The sequence below is a fragment of the Trematomus bernacchii genome, unplaced genomic scaffold (assembly GCF_902827165.1).
Source record: "Trematomus bernacchii unplaced genomic scaffold, fTreBer1.1, whole genome shotgun sequence".
Lineage (NCBI taxonomy): Eukaryota > Metazoa > Chordata > Actinopteri > Perciformes > Nototheniidae > Trematomus > Trematomus bernacchii.
In genome coordinates this window covers 2472588-2496692 of record NW_022987429.1, presented here as the reverse complement: position 1 = coordinate 2496692, position 24105 = coordinate 2472588, and the positions used below count along the sequence as shown (strand labels likewise).

Here is a 24105-nt window from a genome sequence, read left to right as displayed (position 1 = left end):
GGGTACCTCGTTTTAAAACACAATACGCGCTATCACACCGGAGTACTTTTCCCATTTAGTTCCGATAGTGCCTGGAATTTTGCGTTTACACCAAAAAGAGAACTTAGTTCCGAGAACTTTTACCCCCCATTTTCAGTGCCTGCTAGAGAGGTGGTACTATCCTGGGGAGAAAAAAGTACCAATTTCTGATTGGCTGGGCGAATTGCAAACCACGCCCCGTAAAACTCTGAAAGGTTTTGTGAAGCCGCCATTGTATTTGCTGGCATTAGCATTAGCATTAGCCCCGCGCGCCAACGGAGAGAGAATAACTTATGGCAACACAAAAAAAAACATGGGAGCGGTGGAGATGTCAGCGTTCTGGCGATTTACTCGGAAGGCTCCCCAACTCCGGGGACTTCCGGCCGGGACTTCGGGTGGCAGTATACGCCGTGAAGTTGTTTGCGGCCTGCCAGTAAACCCAAAGCAGAAGAAGAAGAAGTGACGTCAACGGCTTCATTTGCGTAATCTTCACTCAGGGAACTTATTCCGTTGTGAACGTGATCTGCTCTTTAGTTCCATGGGGGAACTAAGTGCTGGGATGTGAAAGCGGCTAAAGATCCACTTTATTGTAAAACAACTTGAAATGCCCATATTGTTGTTTTATAGCTGTTATGAAGCAACTGCAACGTTTGATCAAAGCTCAGTTTAATGGTCCTGTTTGGATGGATTTCACAACCAATGCCACATTTTAAACGTAATATAACTGCATAAATTAAGGATTTCTATGACAAAAAAGGCATTCATATTTCTAATATCCTTGCTTTTTGCAGATTTAATTTTTCATACCTTTTAAACCCAGCTATATATTTACTTCCCGTTCCATAATTAGGCACATTCACCATCGCTGGCAAGTATTGCAGCCCTGGATGATACTTTACAGTCATCTTTCTAGACAAAAAGGTTTAAAAAAAAAACACAAGATGTTCACATCCCGTTGTAGGCCGGCCCTCCTCCGCCCTCAGGCACCACCCAGTTGATGTTCTGGCTCGGGTCCTTGATGTCACACGTCTTACAGTGGACACAGTTCTGAGCGTTAATCTGAAGCCTCATCCCATCTCCAGTTTCCAGGGGAACATACTCGTATACACCTGGGGGGAAGTAATGTAGTTAGATCGACACATACAGAGAAAGAGTGAAATATTTACGTTAGTTTGTGTTCCACTTTATGTGTTATGGTCAGGATTTAAAGGTCGCCTATTATACTGTTTTTCATCAATATATTATAGTTTTTTTTTATAAAGATTTTGGAAATTGGTCCGAGCGCAAAGCATTGTGGGGATTTTAAGACCGCGGAGGGTACACATGTGCAGCCTCGAAATTTCCCGCAACGAAGTACGCCGGCCTCTGTAGAACTCCAAGTATCCTGGAAATTGGAACAGTCCTTCGGCGGCACTCAATGACGTAGTATCCTTGAAATAGTGGCTCTGGAGCAGCTTTCCTCGACATTGAGAAACACCCCATGTCTGTTACTTTAGATGAACATAAGGAGCCACTCCCCACGCCCCTCTGAGAGATATTTGGTTAAAAAGAACACAATGGTGCTCTAGGAGGAGATTCAGGTGATAAGGTGGGGGGGGGGTTACCTTGGTTGCTGATTGGCTAATGGTTACACAAGCCACAAAATTGTTATGACATCATAAAGTGGCCAAAATCTGATCAGCTCATTTTCAGACAGGTTTTTATATAAATGGATCAGGACAAAAAGAGAGAGAATCTTTTTTTCCTGAAACTTTCAGTCTCTTTCCACAGAGGGGACACATGTTGATGTAGAACAGACAGGAAGAAGAGGGGACACATGTTGATGTAGAAGAGACAGGAAGAAGAGGGGACACATGTTGATGTAGAAGAGACAGGAAGAAGAGGGGACACATGTTGATGTAGAACAGACATGAAGAAGAGGGGACACATGTTGATGTAGAAGAGACATGAAAAAGTGGATTTTGCATAATAGGTGACCTTTAAGGGAGTTAAATAATGACAACTTGCCCTTTGCCCTTTTAAAGGTCAACGCAGCGTTTCATCTTCATTAATACATTTCTGTTTTCATGATGCCAGGAATCAGAAGTACATACTTATTTCACTGAACATGAGTATCCTAAACCATGCTTACTGTAAGATTTAATAATTGTATTTCTTATACAAATACTTGGAATTGACTGTCAGAAATGTTACCAAGGAACAATAAACCATATAGTGTGAGAACTCTCAGCAGCAGTGCGATGTGGACACAGGTGATTTTCATATTTTTAAAGCAGCCCTATTGTGCTTTTTGGGAGTTTCCCTTTCCTGTAGGGTGTTATAAAGGTTGTTGTGCATGTGCAGTAAGTGGTCTGCAGGGCTAACATCCCAAAGTTCCCGCCAACATACAGATATGAACCGGAAAATGAGCATAAAAAGACCCCTTTAATGATTAAACAATTGCCTCGATGCATTTGGTATTAAAAAGGTTTACAGGAATATGTACTGCTTTGGACATTGATTGCATAATTGGTAAACGCTGCTCTCTTTTATACAGCCTAGTTATCTAATTATGCATAAAACTAGAGAAGTTAATTATATTAAAGAGACATTAATTTGTACACATTTAATGGAAAGAGTATATCAAAGAGTTGTATAAAAGTCATTAAAACCGAAGCGCTTTATAAACACTAGTAAAAAGCTGCGGGTTAATTACCTCCTGATTAGCCTGATGCTGGGTGACGCACGACATGTGACTCTAAAGGAGGTTAATTAAATCAGGGATGCAACACAGTGATCAAATCCTTTAGACTCTAAAGGGAGAGTATAATATGTAACGTTTATTTCATGTAACAGGGATCAGCTGTCACAAATTGCTGCTGCCAGAAAACAACAATGCTGCACTTGTCATTATTATAAAAGTTATTAACCTTATTAACCTGAGAGTTTCTGCACTAAGTGCTTCCTGTTTTATTCTATCTCCCTCAGCTCTTTGTCACAAAGCATCTCTCTGATGCTGCACATCATTAGGTTTTCACAGCGTTCAGAAAAGAAAACCAGGTGTAAACGTGTCTTTGTCCTCATCTGGAGATCTTGGATAAACCCGGGAAACACGTAAAGCTAAAATGTTTTTAATTTTTTGTTAACAATCAGCAGATGTTCCACTTAGTTTCAGAAGAAAAGGTGAGGTGTTGAAAGGTTTTCTGTTCCTCACTAATCTAATCTGTTTGATGGAATTGAACACTATCTATCTATCCATCCATCCATCCATCCATCCATCCATCCATCCATCCATCTATCCATCCATCCATCCATCCATCCATCCATCCATCCATCCATCCATATGTATTATCTATCATCATTATTAACTGGAGTAATTGTACCGGTAAAGAAAATGATAGAAAACTCTTTAATTACTTATTATAATTATCACTCTATGCACCATTGCAAAACAGAGCATTTTATTTCTTACTTCCAATCTTAGTATTTGGAACTGTTATCTGTACCCTTTATATATGTATATTGTGGTGTCTGTGTTACCTGCGGGGCAGAAGCGCTGCTCCGGCCCGTCGTAGATGGCCAGGTTCCTCTCCACCGGGACGCTGTCGTTCTTCAGGGTGAGGTGGGCGGGCTGGTCCCCCTCGTGGTTGGTGCCGCTCAGAGCCACAGAGGAGAGCAGGTCGAAGCTTATCTTCCCGTCGGGCTTGGGGTATTCGATGGGGGTGCACTCTTTAGCCGGTTTCAACTGGTCGGCGTCGAGGCCTGAGAGAGATGGAGCACTGCTGTTACCAAATGTGGATTTCCTCTGATAAACAACAGCATTAGAAATCTACACTGCTCCACTGCATGTGTTATATTCTTTCTACATTCAAGTAAGGTCACTACACTGAGCTGTTGGTTCTTATAATCAGGGTTCATACACCTTTTCACCAATGATTTTCAATGACTTCTCCATGACCTTTAGCTAATTTTCCATGACCAAAAAAAGTACTCTTTCTCAGCGGTACCACTGAAAATGGTTTATTTTAACATGGAACAGGAAAATAAGGTCTGCATATGAAACATGTTGTGCCTATCTAAAACAAATAGTAGGCTTACTAGCTTCTACACGCTAAAGCAACTAAAATCTCTCACCAGCAAAATACCTTGTCAGTTAAATGCCATTTTATGTTTCATTACTATACGATACAGTATTTATTATCATTATAGTATTACTATTTCGGCGATTAGATAAAATATAAATTATATTTGATGCAACTTTAGTTACATTTCCATGACTTTGGGAAAAATATTGTTTTCCATAACTTTTCCAGGGCCTGGAATTTGCATTTTGAATTTCCATGACTTTTCCAGGTTTTTAATGACCGTAAGAACCCTGATAATGAAGTGTTGTAGCGGTTTGACCAAAGTTGCTGGGGTTGAGTCAAACTCTACAAAGGGTACATGTTACCGACGGGAAAACATACAGCACATGCCCCTCTTAACCAGTTCAATATTTCTGTATTTGTTACCAAGTCAATGAATACATCTGAACAAAAACACACAACATATCTCTTTAAATGCAGACACAATAATATATTCTATAGTTGAATGATCAGTGAGTCCCATGTGAGTGAAAGGGTGTACGCAATATATATATAGTTCATGAAAAATAGTCCAACAAAAATAATATAATCCACAAAACTCCGTTCCAGGTTTTCTTAATCCAGTCCACGGTTCCAAAGCAATAATCCACACACCTAGAAACAGGTGAAACTGGTTCTTTGCAATAAAGTTGTATCAAATAGACACAATTCAGGATTAAAAAACCCTCCATGTTTATTCTACTTTACTACTGCCTTTGTCTCATAATTACAGTAACTCCATCAAACAAGGACTATTTGACCACTGAGTGAAAATGTTTGTAATTACCATTTGTTCCTTTTTTTTAATGTAATTTGCGGTTTTAAAATCATTTATTTATGTATGTAGCACTTGTTGCTGCTGTTTGGGCCAGGATTCCCCCTGAATCTAAATGGGCTTTGTCCTGAGAAAACAAAGGAAAGTAAATGTCCTCTTAATATTTGTATTGCTATGTATGAAACTCCTTGTATGTGAAAACCTTTGTAACAGTTAAGCTTTTGTATTATCTGCTACAGCTTTCTGAGACTATAAACCTAGTCTGATACATGAGCTTTCTTGGTAAGTAAGGATTATTCTTTTTTTCTACAATTAGTCCTCCTTTGTGAACTGTTAGGCCACATCCGTAGGAATATGATTAAACACTGTGCTACTCACCAGCGTGTTTGAGCGTCCACGGCTCCTTTCCTCTGCAGATCCAGTAGAAGACCCCGGTGTAGACCATGCCCCCGTACAGACCAAAGTAATTGTGGAAGGACGGCCGGATGTTTCTGACTGCGTACAGCTCTTTCCACACCCACGACTTCTTCAAGTTCTCAGCGTACTCCGGTACATGGAGGCCTTGGGAGGATTCAAGTAAATAAATTACACACACATTGAACGAATGTCCTTGCTGTTGTCATGCTAACCTTTCCTGCACATTTGTAGCACAAAGCCTTGAATAATATGGCCTTAACAAGTGAAGGTTTACAAAAGAATGACTGTATTTCAACAGGGATTTCATGCTTAACACTTTTGTATTAGAAGGAATAATCCCTATAAAAAATATTTCACATTTAAATAAGTGGACTTTTCTTTTTATACGACACCTTTTTGTGGTAAAAACACTCTGCCGTTACATTTTGAGAAACATTAAATTGCATCAAACTCAATAAAACTGGAATGGTAGCAGACGTTTTAGGGGCGGATAACTTCAAACTCCGGCGCATGAAAGCAATACTATCTGGACACCAAGTTATTCGGGTAAATAGAACCTTAAAGATATAATTATTCATCAGTTTTTCTCTTCCTGACTATCGACCATTTGCATTTGAGTCCATTCTTATTTGTCATGTGCTAGAGAGAATGAACAAAATCATGTAAAACATTATGAAAACATGACGTTAACTATTAAAAAGGATAATTGAAGTGGGGTATAATGAGATCCATAGTCAGTGATTTAGCTGCAGTAGATGGCGCTCCCAGTTTGGAAAAGCTGACATAAGCATGGGTAAAACAAATCGTTTTTAAAAGGCCACCCATAAAAATCAATATTAGTTCAAGTGAACTCTATATTTGGAATAAAGGGAACACGATCTGCTGACTAAGCTCTGTTCAAAGCAACCAGCTTGATCTTTTACAGAACACAGGAGTGCTTTGTGCCTCGAGTGGTGAGTTTCTTTGTGTCCTGTACTGCTATTCACCTTTTGAGAGCCGACTGCAATCTACAGTAAATCCTTCTCTGATTACAGATAACCTCATACGAACTATCCCTTTGAGCAAATAAGTCACCGCAGCTCCACCAAGACGGATCATATAGATCTTTTTATAATGATTCTTGAAGCTGTTCCCACTGACATTTGTACAGCCATTACAGTTCTTTGTATTGATGTAGCTGCAAGTGTGTGTCCCATGTGCAGCCTCTGTTAAGTTCTCAAGTGGCTTGGAAAACTCATAGTAAAGAAGTTATTGCCTGACCTTTTATAGCTTACAAATGCTGTGCTACCTGACATCCTACTACTCCTCCATCACCATCTGGTACGCCGCAGCCACAGCCAAGGATAAGGGCAGGCTGCAGCGGGTCATCCGCTCTGCAGAGAAGGTGATCGGCTGTAATCGTGCCATCCCTCCACGACCTGCACGCCTCCAGAACCCTGAGGCGGGCAGGGAAGATAGTGGCCGACCCCTCCCACCCTGGACACAAACTGTTCACCCCCCTCCCCTCTGGCAGGAGGCTGCGCTCCATCAGGACCAAAACCTCTCGCCACCTGAACAGTTTCTTCCCCTCCGCTATTGGCCTCTTAAACAAGGCCCGGCCCCCCCACTGACACTTACCTCAGCCACAACGTAGTCTCTATATGCATTACATTAATGCACACAATGTTCATACTGCTTACTGCACATATTTCTTGTTTCATATTTCATATCCTATAATTCATTCATAGCATTCTATTTCCATGTAAATTACTGCTTTATTTTATTGCTATTTAACTATATTTTATTAAGGTGTCCTTAAAGATTTGTTGTTTTATATTTGAGGTATGCACCATGACATCAAGTCAAATTCCTCGTATGTGTGAACCTACCTGGCAATAAACCCGTTTCTGATTCTGATTCTGATCCGACCTGATATGACCCAGCGGTGCTTCAATGTGTACGGTTATGTAACTTTAGAGAGCCTGTATAGACCCGTTTCTGGGTTTTAACTCACTTTAACCTTGGTACCTGAAATGAGATGCACACAGGTACTGCTGCCACCATCATGATTATTAATGGGGTTTACATTTTGTACCTAACGTCTCTGACTCCGGGTTCTCTGCTGTGATTTTAGGGAAAATGGCCTCAGCAGCCAGCATGCCGCTCTTCATGGCCGTGTGGGTGCCTTTGATCTTCGGGACGTTCATGAAGCCGGGGCTGCAGCCCATCAGCAAACCTCCTGGGAAGGTCAGCTTTGGGATGGACTGGAGAGAGGAAGAGGAGAGAGGAAGAGGAGAGAGTTCATGTCAATTTTCACTTTTTAAACAATATATTTATTGGTTTTTACAATTTTTACAACACAATAACAACGTACTCAATACTGTGGGCAATCCCCATAGGAGCAATTTTGGGTGAAGTGTCTTGCCCAGGGACACAACGACATGCTGACTGCAGTGGGGTTTGAACCTGTGCTCCCCTGATCCGAACACCAACGCACTAACCCACTGCGCCACACGCCTCCCTTACATACATAGGTGGTTACAGGAGTATCACATGTATGATTGATGATGCATTTATGATTACAGGAGATTTATGAGGTTCCTTTAACAATAACAGCCGACTATTCAGGTCCAAGGAAATGTAAGTAAGGCTGCCAGATTGGATAGAACTGGTCAGATTTGGCATGTAAAACATTTGAGAGATATTCCAGGGGAACCAACTCATAATGTTGTGCCAGCCTGTGAGAGATGGGACCTGATCCTTAGTTTTAATGGAGTACTTTCATTTTTATTGCACAGGTACATTTTTTTTCTTTACAGAGGCCATATTCCACGGTCTGCCTCCTTAATTCTGAAGTACTAAAACCACCGGTAGTAACCTTCAGTCTCACGAACGTTACATCTTCGGTGAATGTCCTTTTGAAACCTTTTGCACGCTCCTCCTGGTGTGAGCCACAGTCACCTTGAGGTGGATTATTTTGAAAGAAGCAATATTTTACAAACAAGATGAAGGACGTTTTGACCACTGAATGAAATGGCGCATTTCCACCATGGCGCGGAGCGCGGTTTAAGCGTGCTGTGTCGTGCCGTGCCCGTTTTTGGTTGCGCTTCCACTAGGCCTAGTTACGGCCCGACCCGGCCCGGGGCCACTTTTTCACCTCTTTTCTGGCCCGACAAAATTGTGGTTCTATCGGGGCCAACAAACAGGGCTGAGTCGGGCTGAGTATGCTAAACTAGAGAGAGCATCGCTGGCAAGGGGGCTACAACTACAACAAGATGGACATATTTGACCGTGATTTAATTGTAATACACGTTTCAAAATGATGCCGAAGTAACAACATACTGATACCGGTTAGTAAAAACCATGAATTAATGCTTTGTCAAGTCTGCAGACAGACGGCAGGCGAAAAACCTTTTAAAATGCGTGTTTTCTAAATGGAGATTGGCTAAGCTAACGCAGTATATGCTCCGACCGTCCACACTCACAACAACGGCCTATACAGACATAAATAAAGCAGTGACTGTATTCTCCATGACACAGACAGTCTGTGGTTTGTACTTGTTTAACTTTTGTCTAGTTTCTGAACAGATATGAGGAGCTGTGAGCTCTGAGTGCTAACAGCTAACGGCTGTGTTGTTTTTCTGGGGTTCTCATTGAAGATGACGTCACGGCTCCGCCTACACTGCGTTACTATAGTAACTACCCCAGTTCCTAAACTGTAATGGAAGCGCAGCATGAAGTGAGCCGGCCCTGTTTAGGCCCAACGCGGCCAAGCAGTACCGAGCGTGGCCGAGGCCGACCGTGTTGTGGAAATGCGCCATGGTTCTTGTTACTTATCAATGCTTATCCATCATTTGATGCAAGTAGTTGTTTGTTTCACGTCTGTTGTTTCTTTTTGACACTTTTTATGCTGTTAATTATGAAATAATCTTGGAAAAGTTAAAGTAAACACATTTGTTTTTAATATATTGATTGTAACACCAAATGTCAAGGCACATTCTTTTTTTTACGATAACCTTTTGTGACATTTTAATTATCCAATTTAACTTTCCAAAATCCTAAGAATGCTCTATGTGAAAGTATTTCATAGCAACAATATGTCCGTACATTTACTAGAATGCATCAGCCACAAAGCAAGTATCACATGTGAACTAAAAAAGGCACTTGATATATGTAAACATATTCAATTAAAAACAATATCTTAAGAAAACAGATGGTCATTTCTTATATTAATTTCTGACAAAAGATTGATGAATTGTTTTTCAATCCAGTCTTCCATTTTCCAGAAGAGTGATTTCAGAACGTGATCTGAATTGTGAACGTTTTGCACGCCGGTTTCCATCAACTCAGAAATGTATTGAAAATCACCTGCAGTAGATTTCACAAACCTTATTTTCTCAGTCAGTTTGTTCAAGATTCATCTTTAAATCCTTTCTATAACCAATTGGTTGTATAATTCATTTTTTTTTTATGAGTGAGGGTATAATTCCATTGCATGAGAGAGTACCAATGAATACTTCATCCCCACTCATCAAACAAACAAACAAACAAACACTGACCAAACCAGAGCTTCTTCATGGTTGCTGTTTTTGAATTTCGCTGTATGTAAAGTTTATATTAATTTCAGTGTCTAATGTGATTCAAGAGCCGCTTTCACACCAAGTACTTTGCCGTACTTAGTTCCCAGCACTTAGTTCCCCCATGGAACTAAATAGCAGATCGCGTTCACACCGGAATAAGTCCCTGAGGGAAGATTACGCAAATGAAGCCACTGACGTCACTTCTTCTTCCGCTTTGGGTTTACTGGCAGGCCGCAAACAACTTCACGGCGTATACTGCCGCCCGAAGTCCCCGGGCGGAAGTCCCCGGAGTTGGGGACTGGCTTCAGTAGTCGCTGCTGGGATTCCCAGCAGCTTCTACTGAAGCCTTCAGAGTAAATCGCCAGAACGCCGACACCTCCTCATCTCCACCGCTCCCATGTTTTTTTTTGTGTTGCCATAAGTTATTCTCTCTCCGTTGGTGCGCGGGGCTAATGCTAATAATGCTAATGCCAGCAAATACAATGGCGGCTTCACAAAACTTTTCAGAGTTTTACGGGGCGTGGTTTACAATTCGCCCAGCCAATCAGAAATTGGAACTTTTTTCTCCCCAGGAAAATACCACCTCTCGAGCAGGCACTAAAAAGGGGGTAAAAGTTCTCATGAACTAAGTTCTCTTTTTGGTGTGAACGCAAAATCCCAGGAACTATCGGAAATAAACGGGAAAAGTACGGGGAAAAGTACTCCGGTGTGAAAGCGCCTAAGGTCACAGTGAAGTTAATTGTATGAAGTTAGCTCTAATAATCTTCATGGTTGCTGTTTTTGGATTTCGTTGTACGTAAAGTTTATATTATTTTCTGTGTCTTATATGATTCAAGGTCACAGAGGAAGTAAGGTTGTTTTAGGTAATCCAGACTTCCTTCTCCACGTCATGTATCTCCTGCTGGAGGACCCTGAGGAGTCCCAGGACAGGGGGGACAGTAAATCCCTAAAGCCTGTTTGGGGTCAGCTGCGGGGTCTCCTCCCCGTTGGACTCCACTGGAAGGAATCCAGCAGCAGCAGCACCTCAGCTGACCTTCAATGTGACTGAGCAGCTGCTGTGCTTACTTCTAATATTATTCACAAAAATCATATTCCTATTACCATTTTTTACACATTTAAATGATTAGAAGAACAATGAAACTACTCAAAAACAGATGTGTCCTAAAATAACACCACGTTTTTCCTATATCCAACATTCTAATAAGGACACTTCTAAATGTATTCTTTGTCTATATTACTTGGCTCTGATTTCTTTGTATAACCATACGTGTAATCTAATCTTAAATCTAGCGCAGTAATAATGCATATCTTAGTGATCAGAGTGTGTTATCTGTCCTTTTCTAAAAATGTTTCATTATTAAAATAGAGTCAAACAAAATGAGGCAGATTGATGAAACACCAGATTCCAACACAGATTGAATAATGACTTACAAGACCTTGATGTTTACATTTATGAACCAATTTCTGTTGTAACCATGCTGTAACAACGACGATTTGTTTGCAGAGTAAATTCGATTGTAAATGAAGAATCAGCTAATGGTTTTTAATTAAATATGAAAGTAGTAATGCATTTAATCAATCCGTAAATAGAAGTGTTTAATTGAGTCATGCAGAACAGTCTTCCATCCGTTACAGTTTTTTTAACTGACGGTGTTTATTTTGGCAGCTATTTTATGTTTAGTCTGAAATCCCATTCAGTGTTAGTCGCATTCTAAGTCCATATATAATGTTTCTGGCAAACTGGCCAGGCGCAGGGGAGCACTTCATCTCAGTGTTTTTTTCATGAAAACAACATATTGACAACATATCAAGGCTTCGTTGTTCCCTGATGTATAATAGACTAACATTGCCCCTTTGCTTTTTATGATCTATTTCCGGCTCCTATCCATTTGTCTGACATCCTTTTTTCCGGCATGAGGATACTTGCTCTCATACTCGGTCAGCATTAGGGCGAGGAGGAGGGCCATCAGCAGGAGAGCAGTTTGCTACTTGAAGCAATATTGTATCAATACACAGAGAGGCTAAGTTCTGACTATTATATTAATAAATAATAGTTAATTAATTAAATGTACTTTTTCGGTAAGAATAGCTTTTATAGTCCACTAGATGGTGCCGAGATTTTAAGTCATCAGCATTGGCAGGAAGTTGGTCAAAACAAAAAGAACATCATCTCATTGGATAAAAAAGAGGTTGAAATGCTACACATTTTGAAGTTGAAAAAAGTGAATAAGTTGCAGTATATGTTTTCCCAATACTCAGCATATGACAAACAGTTTAGTCGAGCAATAATATCTCATTGTTACTTAAAAGGTCCCCTATTATACTGTTTTTCATCAATATATTATAGGTCTCAGATACCTTGGTTGGTGATTGGCTAATGGTTACACAAGCCAAACAATCGTTATGACATCATAAAGTGGCCAAAATCTGATCAGCTCATTTTCAGACAGGCTTTTATATAAATGGATCAGGACAAAAAGTGAGCGAATATTTTTTTCCTGAAACTTTCAGAATCTCTTTACACAGAGGGGACACATGTTTATGTATAAAAGACATGAACAAGTGGATTTTGCATAATAGGTGACCTTTAATAATTTTGTATAGCGGGGCCCTACCTGTATCCCTCCTTCGTTCAGAGCCCTGGCTCCATATCCGATCCTGGTGCCACCCTCCAGCGTGGGAGCCACGGAGGGATGATGCTTCCAGCGCTGGAACTCCCTGAAGGGGCTCAGGTAAGGGTTGGAGTAGTCCAGACCAACCTGGAGTATGAAACAAATATACATTACATTTAGCTGAGGCTTTTATCCAAAGCAACTGACATAAGTGCAATCAACTATGAAGATACAAGCTCAGAACTTGCAGGTATATACGCTTCAAATGATCAAGACCATTGTCAGTGCATTCATCTCAATGGACCTTTTTGTATACGTTTTATGGCCAGGGTGCACTCGAAACTAAACAAAGTGGGTTTTCAGCCTACAACGTAAAATGTGTGAAATTAGTCTAAATGAATTAATTGAAAACAGGTTACCTATTGTGGCTTTTAAAATATTAATAATTTAGTTTTTCTATTTACTCTAGTGTTGCCATCAATCTAGACAAGATTTACACTCTTGGTATTGACGCTACAAATCAAGCTTTAATCCACCTTAATGTCTCTACAGCTTAAATTAAAAATCAGTTAATATAAAAATCCAGAGAGGACTTAAACTGTCTTCATATACTGTAGCTACGAACATCACATTGCAAAACAAGGTCAACAACCTCTGTCACGTTGTGATGCGTTGTGATGCATAACAAAAGAAGATTGTGGCAGGAACTGGGAGAATGGTATGAATATGAAATCGTTGCCAAGTTCAAAGGTTAGGAGAATCTGCAAAAAGCGTTGGCAGCCACCATGTCCATGTGTGCAGACGCATAAGCAAGAAGATTTAAAGCTGTAATAACTGTCAGTGGTGGTGCTTCTGAATTTACATAATTGAGAATTGTTTATTAACTAAATGTCTACTTTGTTATTTAGGGGTATTGTGAGCAGACTAAAACTAAGCAAACATGCTATTTTTCTACAGAGCTATATGAAAATATGATAATCTACGGTATATTTGCATCTGGACATCACAGTGAATTGCAAATAAGCAATCATGGATTTATGTATTGCCCCTATGTAGGATACATAATATTCAGTGATAATAGACTCGACTATTTATTCAGAACCGTGGGTTGCTTTTTTTTTGTTGCCTGCATGACATCCAGCTGTCACACATGTTTACATCACTGTCAGGATGTCCAAAGCCTCTCACCACAAAGCCCAGCGCCACCAGCGGCTCTCCTTCGTCCAGGTGATACAGGAAGGACCCTCCGTATGTGTTTCTGTTTAGGGGCCAACCCACAGAGTGCTCCACTCTGCCTGGCCTCCACTTCTTCTCGTCAATCGTCCACACCTACAGGAGCAGAGAGGTCAAACGTCATCAACAAGCAGAGGATTCTTCTAACACTATCAAGTCTAAACGTTCCAACTGACACAGACTATCTTCGTCTTTACCGTAAAAGAGTGAAAGTGCCTTTTTACTACTCCAGGGTATATGCAGGAATCCTGAAGTCAAATGTAATACCTTTTAAGACCTTTTTTAAGACCCTTTCCTTACATTTTAAGACCTCATCGCCACTTCGAGTTTTAACCGGTTACATTGGCGACACACTTTACCTCACATTTACTATATACAGTATTGATTGTCCTTCCTCCTTATCTTCCAACCATTTGGACGCAGACTTGCATTTCCCCATAACGATAACCGGCGTAAACGGACCTTCGCGCGCTATCAAGCAGTGAGCGTGCGATGTCCTGTTCAGATGACGTCAAACCCAACGGGATGCCATAAATAAACTACACAGAATCACACTACACACCTACGCAATGATTACATTCAGGCAAACTGTAGAATACAACCTCTTTGGACAATTTATATACTTATTGAAAACAAGCTACAAAATGTAATACCTTGGAAAATGCCCTTTAATCATTTTTAATAGCCTTAATTTTTTCGCTAAATTGATTTATCAACTTTTAATACTTTTTAAGGCCCCGCGGACACCCTGTACTTGCATTTATGTTTTCTTGTGCAAGAAAGTATGACTTTACACCAGATGTACAGATCATTGAATCTCCCGTGTAGAGATATTATTATTGTGATGGAAAACAAGGGATGGAAAGCATTGACTGGGAAGGGGGAAGCTGCTGATATTTTACAGACTGAAGGTTTATTTGACGTATTCAGCCGGAGAATTGACAATGACAATGCGAACAGTACACAGAGAAGTGTTCATGCTTTCTGCCACTATCGGTTCTGCTGAACTCTCTCCAGAGGCCTGTACTACGAAGCTGGTTCAACCTAACCTGGATATGTTTGAGTTAGCCGGTTGTCTCAATCCAAAACATACGCGCTCTCGCTAAACTGTACTACGACGCTGGTTATCAAGTGGATCGCTCAAGCCAGCCGTGTCCTATCTAGTTAGGTGCGCGTTCACATGAAAGGGGTGGTATTTGGAGCATTCGACCAATCTCAAACATGGACAAGCATACTGACAGCGCAGCGTCATACTTCCTGAATGAAAAGTGAACTTTAATATTAGTCAAATATGAAGAAGTTAAACTTTAAACATCCATGACTTAAACACTTTATCCAGGATAAAAGCCACATAGCTGCACCTGCAAGGTGAATACAGCTGGTAACAGAAAAAGTGTTTGAATGCGTACATTAACAGGTTTATGAAATCACTGCCCCGTCCAAGACACGAGTGGATCTGACTTTAATTACATTTGACTCGAGTGTTTCGTCAATTTAATGTGTTGCTTAAAATAATACTTCTGCATACAGTATGTGACACTGTGAGTGTTGCACGGCCAGATACGGCTCAGCTGACTCAGATAAGGAAATATATGATACATTATGATGTGATAATGATATGAATGATAATGGGACACATCGACGTCTGCACTCACAGTGCCGCGGACTGTACTTAATGTTACTCTGATCCGGTTACTTATGTTGTGGCAGATATTTAAGTAAGATTTCTTAACGCTAATGTTATATTAGTCAGATTGCTCTGAAGATGGGAGGGGATATTCTATTAATTTTCACGTTCACACAGTCAGTTGATTTTTGCCGGCTGTCTTTCCTGCAACGGCAGTTTTTCTGTATCCTGTAATATGAATTGATCGCTTTAAACTCCGCACACGGAGCTCTGATTGGTCAGCAGGCGGTGCTTTCACTGAGTTGATCTCTTAGCCTGCAACCTAACCTCCTCCCGAGGAGGTTTGCCGCTCAGCATAAGTTACCATGGAGATCTAGCCCGCTAAAAAGAGAACCAGCGTCATAGGACCGGAAAGCCCGAGTTTTCCCTGAAGTCAGCCAGCTAAGCCAAAATCCGGCTTCGTAGTACAGGCCTCAGGTCTGCATACTTAAAGGATTCAAAACATGTCCACAGTAAAAACAGAGGAGCCACCTGAACATTAGGATGGATGTCAACTCTGTAATTATCTGCCTGGTGTGACCTATACCTACTTAAATGATTCATAATATGAATAAGACATTCTTATATCAAAATATGTACAAAGTCTTATGTTTGAATAATATGTTGTTTATATATGAATATATAGGAAGTTACTCAAAAATGACCACTTTTATCTGGTCAGGATCTACTTTACTAATTAGGAATGATTAGTAAGACTGGACTAGGGGAAACTAAATTCAGGCCACAAACAGAGTAGCTTTATGTGGTATGTATGTTCTTTACCTCTTTCAGTCCGATAGCGTAGGTCTGGGGTTCACAGTTCTCACGCAGGTTGAATTGCTTGTAAAGCTGTTTGGCCAAGTGGCCGTGACAGCCCTCTCCAAACAACGTGACTTTAGCATGGAGCTCCATTCCTCTCTCAAATACATCCTGGAGAAAAGCAGTAGCAGAAATATATTGGTTAGTGCGGTAAAAACCTATTCACCGCTTTTTATGTAGAGCAAAATAACAGTTTGTATAATAGGACAGAATAAAACAAACATCAGCTGAACAAAAGCAAACCTTATTAGAACCGAAGGAGAAGGAACTACTTTTCTAAAGATCAATAAGAACGAAATTATGGACTAAAATTGATGTAAGCATAATAATTACAACCTGATTATAATTAGATGCTGTGTAATGCCCTACAGTGAACAATTGACTTTTTCAAAGGAACAATTTATTTCCTTTGAAGCAACATACACACGGCTAAATCTATACTGGATAAAAGGCAAATTCTTTATGCTTGATGGATCAAAACAAGTGCGTGTGTTGTTGTTATTTTTGTGCTGGATGTATCCAAGCGTGATGTCTTCCAATTGTAAAGAATGGCCTCTCTAAATGAAGTTTTCATTTGACAATTAAGTGGCAACAAACGGGATTAGAATCTTAAAAAGTTTACCGGCACTAACCTTCGGCGAGCCGTCCTTGGCGATGCCCACATCATTGGTGGCGATTCCTTTTACACTTCCATCCTCGTGAAACAAAACCTTGACAAAAAGTGAATACAGATGGAAGATTAACACACTTGTAATCATGTTATATATATATATATAATAATAACATGAGTGAACGAGCACAAAAAGGGGTACTGATGACTGGGTTATATACATTTGAGAAACAACAATATACATGTCCACTGTAATAAAGGAAACCTAGAATCAGCAAATAAAAATAAAAAATTGTTTTTGTCTACCACAGAACAAATATGGAATATAAGGCAGTAAGATATTTATATAAAACTGAGTCAGAAAGTTTTATGTCAATATTTCACTAAAAGAAAGAAATAAAGGTTTAAATAAACAGTGGTGGTTCTAGACCAATTTGACTGGAGGGGCCAGGCTGGGGCCAGTTATTTTCTGAGGGGGGCACAATAAATGCAGGACGAAAAAGACAAAGACAGTATGAAGTAATTGCGCATAAGAAAACAATTAGCATAACATTATTATATGCTTACCTTTAACCTTTGAGTGCTGTTTGGTCTGTGGGACCCGTTTTCAGTGTTTACTAAAAGAAAATGTATGCAATTTAATTATTTTAACCTGCTTTATTTGGGGGTGGACCTCACCTCCCCTAGGGGGGTCCCCGGGAAGATTTTTGGGAAGTTAAAAGCATCAATCTGGTGCACTTTGAGCACAAAATGAGTTTATGGATACAGCTCTCAACACTCATATGAAAGGGAGCTGTATACTTTTCAATAATCCAAAAGATCTTTAGAATATGATCACAGCCAATAAGTTATTTATGCATATTTAGAAGATGGATCCAGGTGGATGACAACAATACTCCGGTTAAAATAAGTCCAGTGGCGAGATAGTGTTTCATTGACAAATAATTGACACTACCATAGTCAACAAACAGTATATTTTGAGAAAGGCAGTATGAATGAAGGAAGTCTTAAAATAGGTAGAAAAGTGGTTTTAAAGGTCAAAGATGGGTTCGGGTAACAGTAAAACAGGGGGAAATGAGTTGTCTGGGGATGCAAAATGATTGAAAGAGAAGGATGAAAGGAATATCAAAAGGTTAGAAAACTGTCAAAAGAACTATAATTTCACGGGAAGACTAGGGGTGGAGGAATGAGAGAATTTAGTTAGGGGTGTTGTCAAATATCTGGAACAAACTACCAGAAACCTGCAGGTCCGCTGCGACTCTTACTACTTCTAAATCCAGGCTGAAGACTTTCTTTTTGCCGCTGCTTTTAATTGAACTATTCACATCTTACACTGCACCGTAACTTTTATTCATGTACCTGTGTTATTCATGTTTTATTATCTTTGATTTTTAATGTTTCAAATGTGTTTTATGCTCTTAATGTCTTTCATTTTTGTAAAGCACTTTGAATTGCTTTGTGTTGAAAAGTGCTATATAAATAAACTTGAATAAAATAGAAATGGATATTTGTATCACATGCAAATTGCTTGACAGTACATCACAGAAACTCCTAATGTCTCACCTCAGATGCAGCGTATCCAGGGTAGATCTCCACTCCCAGCTCCTCCGCCTGCTCCCCCAGCCAGCGCACAAAGTTCCCCAGCCTCACAATGTAGTTCCCGTGATTCACCATGGGAAGACCTACATGGGTGTTACATACATCTCAGTCAACAACCCCGAAGAATTCAAAGTAGAAATATTTCCACCTTTCTGTCAACATACAAGTTTGAAATGCGGCAACCCCCTTTGATTATATTCAGCCCAATGTTGCATTATCGTCTTGTATTTATTCAGGAATACTGAATCACTGCTCACTACACAAACCACTTTGCTTGCACTGAAATTAATGAATAAATCTTCTACCTGATGGGAGCCTCTTTTCTCCCGGTGGTAAATAATAGATACATTTACAAATGTTGTTCTGATTTCTTGTATCAATAACACACACAACCTCTGAGGGGCAGAACCTGTTACCGCCTTGTCAGTTCAGTGACAAGACTTACAAAGTGAAAGATGTTTTATTCAAATAAAATAAAATAGGCTTTTTACCTGGCAAAATGGGGATAGGGATTGTGTGTTTCTCCGTTAAAAGGCTGAACACATCTTCCGTCACTGGAGTGTTCAGCGGTGCCTGAGGTAAGAGCACAATGTGTTGTTGAGATTTTGACTTCATTGGATTTATTAGCAGCCTTGACAGAGAACCTGGAATTGTTTTCACCTTGTAAGTTTGTGTGTGGGACGTTATAGCAGGAGTTTATGGTTATGTGCATATGGTCAGATGTTGTCATTGTTATAGTGTTGCACTCACACAAATCTACATATGTGTAGTTGAGTTAGGCCCAGGCCCCACGGGAACGAAAACGGGTTGTATCCGCATATTTCTCTTGCGTATAGCCCTTTAAGCTACACGACGCCGTAACGGAACGATAGAAACGGACCCTGCAAACGACAACGGGTCCAAAGGTGGATAGATCTGGGAACGGAGCGCTCTGGGGGGTCCAACGGGGCCGTGTGGTAGCCTATACGGTCATCATTTTGTGATAATGACGACGCAATAGCCCCGCCTCTCCCCACCTCTGCTGCTCACCCCCGCAAAAGTACACTGCACACTGAATTCAGATTATTTATCTTTATCTCGATATGGACATAAACGCGAGTGAAGTCTAATCTGACAGGACGGAGACACGCAGCTCCTCCCGCTGTGATGCAGCGGGAGCAAAACACACACTTCAAGTCAGATCATCACCCTTAGCTATTTTAATTACCTCTCAAACTACCTAAACTAGTTATAAATATGTTTATTTTTACTGTCGAGTCTCTCATTACAGGATCAGCTGCTGCATGAGACAGACACTGACGCTGTCAGAAGAGAGGAAAAAGAGACAGCCTCCGTGTATTTTATTATTATATATCATTTTATAGAGTCGTTATTCATTTGTTTTAAAGCTCAATAAATAACAATGAAGACCTTTGACCGGCACTTTTATAATTTTGTCCGGAAGATTTAAACTTTAACACACGTTGACCGGCGAAAAACTCTGCCCGGTTCCCTCGGCCCCCACCGCGGATAATAAACAGAAGTGCAGCCATGACAACCATTCTTCTTCGCTGCTTTTGTGGAGGAAGTTGCTGCTTTTGTGGAGGAAGTTACAGCGCCACGTACAGGCTCGGCATATGTACTGCAGCTTTTCCAGCGGTTGGATCTAAACGGAGCTGTCTCGTGTGGGAAGACACTATCCGGTGTATATTGCGTGTGGGCGGAAGCTTTTTGGCGATTGCGTTTGCGTTAATCCTATGCGTTTTGCCGTATGCGTTCCCGTGGGGCCGGGGCCTTAGAAGACTACAGGGTTTGTCTCATCCATTTTACGGACTCAGCTGAGAGCCTCCGAGTGTTTGAGCCCTGCCTAAGCGGTATGAATGTAAAACAAAGTGGAGAGCATCTGGAAAACTCAGTAATTATTGCAAATGACTCATCTGTCATTCCCATGCCTGACAAAATTATTTATTATCATGATCATCAGCAATCTCCTGTTTTTATTTTTTATTTGTAAATGAATATATTTGATGAATCATTTTTAAAACAAAATTGAACATTTTGGGGTATATACTAAAATAATAATTGAAGTGAAGAACGTTTCTTCCTTAAAACGTTCAATAATGTTGAAATACCCCTCAGCACCAATCGTCGTATGTACTTGTGAATGTGATTAACGTCAAGTAGCGATTGAATTGAAAATAGGGATATTGAATATAAAACGTGGTGTATTGAAATAACATTTAAGTTGTTTATTTAACTTATTATAGTATAATTGGGATTATGCATTACTGAATTTTATTCAATTGACATTTAAATAATAGTCTTACAACCTGTATTGCTACATGTACAGTATGTGTAGCTATGTTACATATAGCATTGCAGACAAAGAGTGACATTATATATACGACAGTCCGGCAGTGGCTCAGTCAGTAGGGGATTGGACTGGAGCCGTAGGGTCGCCGGTTCAAGTCCCCGACCAGACCTAAAAATGGAGTGTGGACTGCTACTTGGAGAGGTCCCAGTTCACCTCCTGCCCTGCCGTGGTGCCCTTGAGCAAGGCACTGGACAACCCCCTTCCCCCCTCACTCCTATTGCTCCCCGGACGCTGTACAATAGCTGCCCACTGCTCCTAGTACTAGGACCAGTTTCCTGGTACTAGGATGGGTTAAAAGCAGAGAACAAATGTCACTGTGTGTGCTGTGTGCTCTGCATGTGTGACCATTAAAGAGGGTTTCATCCCTCCCAATATTATTATTATTATTATTATTATACGACAATAAGAACAACAAATTGAAGCACATGATGTAAACATAGAACGTTTTTTTTTTTATTCGACACTCACCCCTCGCTCCTTCCAATCAGGAATGAGTTCGGTGAGGGCGGAGGGCTCCAGACAGGCTCCTGAGAGGGTGTGTGCCCCGAGCTGAGAGGCTTTCTCCACGAGGCACACTCGCAGCTCCTTCTCTTGCTCGTTGGCTAGCTGCTTCAGACGAATGGCTGCAGAAAGACCGGCTGGGCCCCCGCCTACTATCACCACATCGGCCTCGTCTGCAAACCTCTCCATTTCGATACCTGGGACCATAAGAAAGAAATATTAAGAATAATGATAATAAAGCTTTATTTATATAACACATGCAGCTCAAAGTGCTTTACAAAATGACACATGACAAGTTAACAACAAACAACAAGAAACTCCCCTCAGATTATTTGTTAAGAACATTTAAAGGTACATGCAGCTAAATATAACATGTTATCAGGTTAATAGACACAAGGAGGTAAAATGTAGGATAATACAAATAAAATAAAATTAATAATGGTTTCTCTCTGACTTGATTAAGAATCAAGAGAGGCAGTGTATTTTGATTCAGATATTTTAAACGGGTAACTGCAGCACAGTGTTGAACAACTGGCAAAGCCTTTCACCAAAACAAAGAGTAAAAGTATAATTGCAGGTGAGTCACCTTTAATGGTTTTCAAAACAAAGATAAGAGGTTATTGAGCTAATTCACATTGATGCGTCACAATGTGATACGTGACATTTCACAAGAAGAATAAGAACCACTGCTCAGGATACGTGATAACGTTTCGAATATTGTGATTACAATATGACTTGTTATTACATTACATTACATGTCACTTGTTAGACGCTTTTATCCAAAGCGACTTACATACTCAATACTGTGGGCAATCCCCACAGGAGCAATTTGGGGTGAAGTGTCTTGCCCAGGGACACAACGACATGCTGACTGCAGTGGGGTTTGAACCTGCTGTGACCCCCTGATCCGAACACCAACGCACAACTCACTGCGCCACACGCCTCCTAAATAAATAAGCAGATACTGAAGAGTACTGTTGAGTAGTTCTGCCATTCTGCTGCCTTCAGTGCTAAAACAATACTGCTTAAAAGTTTAGGAAATGATTACCAACAGTGCAGTTTCTTATCTAGTAATAATGCTTGCTTTCAACTGACATGATAAGAAGATTCCAGAGTCTTTTGCAATGTGTTTCTCATGCAAATTGAAAATAGTTGGATCAGTCAAATCACTGCAAATCCACACAAATATGTTTCACTAAATATTACTATAGGCAACAATTACAAGTGTTATAGGAAACTGTCAAAGTGTAATGCAGGTTGAACTTCTTGATGTCATCCATGTCTAACTGGCTTAATTCAGTATATTGCAGGAATATCACCGTAATCTTATTTTATGTAGAGTAAAGGTGAACACACATCATTTATACTCCTGTAGTTATATGAACACCCGTTACATATATCTTGAGTTAAAACCAAATCACAAATATATCTCTTGACAAGTACCTACAGTTTGCATAGAGATGGTCATTGGTAGACTGTGTTGCTTAAGACAGACACAACACAGCTTAAGCGACAAGAAGATCAATCCTCTTTCATTGGATAGTGCAGTGGCTTACCTTCCCATCTTGGATCCTTGTCCCGAGAATGGATAGTGTAGTGTGTGGTGATGCGGGGTGTTGTTACTGAAGAGCAAGTCCGTCTGTTTATGGTTGTGTACTGCTGAGGGGCAGCATGCTCTAGTTGGACAGTCTTCAATGCCCTGATACACCTGTGAGCTGCAAGAGAGAGAGAAAAGAGCTTGAAGTCAAGACCAGCTGAAACTAGTAGTGCATGTTGTTTGTATTCTATCTAGTGGACTAACTGTTTGAGTTCAACCTGATCTGGTTCCTAAGTGATAAAACACAAATGCAATATATTGGATAAATGACAAATAAATGCAAGCTTTAGGTAGGTTGCACAATGTAGTAAGGGTGCCATAAAACCCGTACAGACATATGGATAATCATACTGGTAGCTAATGTAGATAAAATGACAAGCAGCTGTCACACTAAGGTTGCAACCATAGACTGTATATATAAAGGTTGCAACAGGAGCACAATGCTAGCTAGCAGTTAAGTGAGTAACTTAAGCTAAGCTAATTTCAAAGTGTAATGCTGCACATAAACATCTGCCTTATGCAGAAAAACACTTTCAATAACTTTCAAAACAGTAAGAAATGACTAACAATACCATTTAGTTTCTGAAAAAGGGTAAATGGTGTCCATAACCAAGGACAAGGACACTGTTCAAGTGACCTAAATATTGATTCAACTTTCACCTATATTTTAGCTTGATGCTAACATTAGAATGCTGGACTGTTGCTGTTCAATGTTAATGCTAGCATGTGAGGAAAACTAAACAAACGTGTGCATAAATGAACAAAGCACCTCATAAAACAGGCAGTAGTATGTATATCAATCATTTGTAGCATATTGAAAGAGTGTCGGTGAAAAGTTTCTAACTTTGCTCAAGTACAGTACAGCAGGCTCGCACTGTGTTAGCTAACTATCCATTAGATTACGTACCTTTAGCTGAATATCTGCTAGCTGGAAACATGATGTGACAGCTAGCGTACGCTGACCAGACACCAGCAGTCTTTCCTTTCTTTCTTTAAATCAGTAGAGGTGAAGTGTCCTCTCTGTCAGTGTACAGTTTGTGTAACACGCCCGTTTGGCAACCAAATGTGAGCCTTACAAAACACGTCTCATAACCATAGCTCATAACACAGACGTTTGAGAGCGTCAAAAGCTGCGCGGAATGGTAACTGCGCAATAGTAGATCTGTACAACACACTCTCTGTCCAGGTTATGGTAGATCTGTGATGAACACGTTTAGAAATCAGCTCTTGTTTTCAATCGTCC

The 24105-nt window shown here is 40.3% G+C and overlaps 1 protein-coding gene across 1 annotated transcript; it reads right to left on the bottom strand.

The window, feature by feature from the left end:
- Positions 1-502: 502 nt before the first annotated feature.
- etfdh (electron transfer flavoprotein dehydrogenase) lies at positions 503-24105 on the bottom strand. Its single transcript, XM_034141520.1, has 13 exons — positions 23770-24105; positions 22822-22980; positions 21233-21462; positions 18903-18984; positions 18376-18494; positions 16835-16912; positions 16167-16313; positions 13673-13813; positions 12488-12631; positions 7388-7556; positions 5275-5457; positions 3538-3759; positions 503-1127 (listed from the first exon to the last, which is right to left on the bottom strand). The coding sequence occupies exons 1-13, from the start codon at positions 23798-23800 to the stop codon at positions 964-966; spliced, it is 1869 nt and encodes a 622-aa protein (XP_033997411.1). The 5' UTR covers positions 23801-24105; the 3' UTR covers positions 503-963.

Excerpts from the sequence above, each read along its gene's own strand:
- etfdh (XM_034141520.1), bottom strand. The coding sequence starts at position 23,800 with ATGTTTCCAGCTAGCAGATATTCAGCTAAAG. Across the intron at positions 18,985-21,232 it reads CTGATTGGAAGGAGCGAGGG|GCACCGCTGAACACTCCAGT; the intron begins GTGAGTGTCGAA and ends CTCTTACCTCAG. Across the intron at positions 13,814-16,166 it reads ACGCTATCGGACTGAAAGAG|GTGTGGACGATTGACGAGAA; the intron begins GTAAAGAACATA and ends CTGCTCCTGTAG.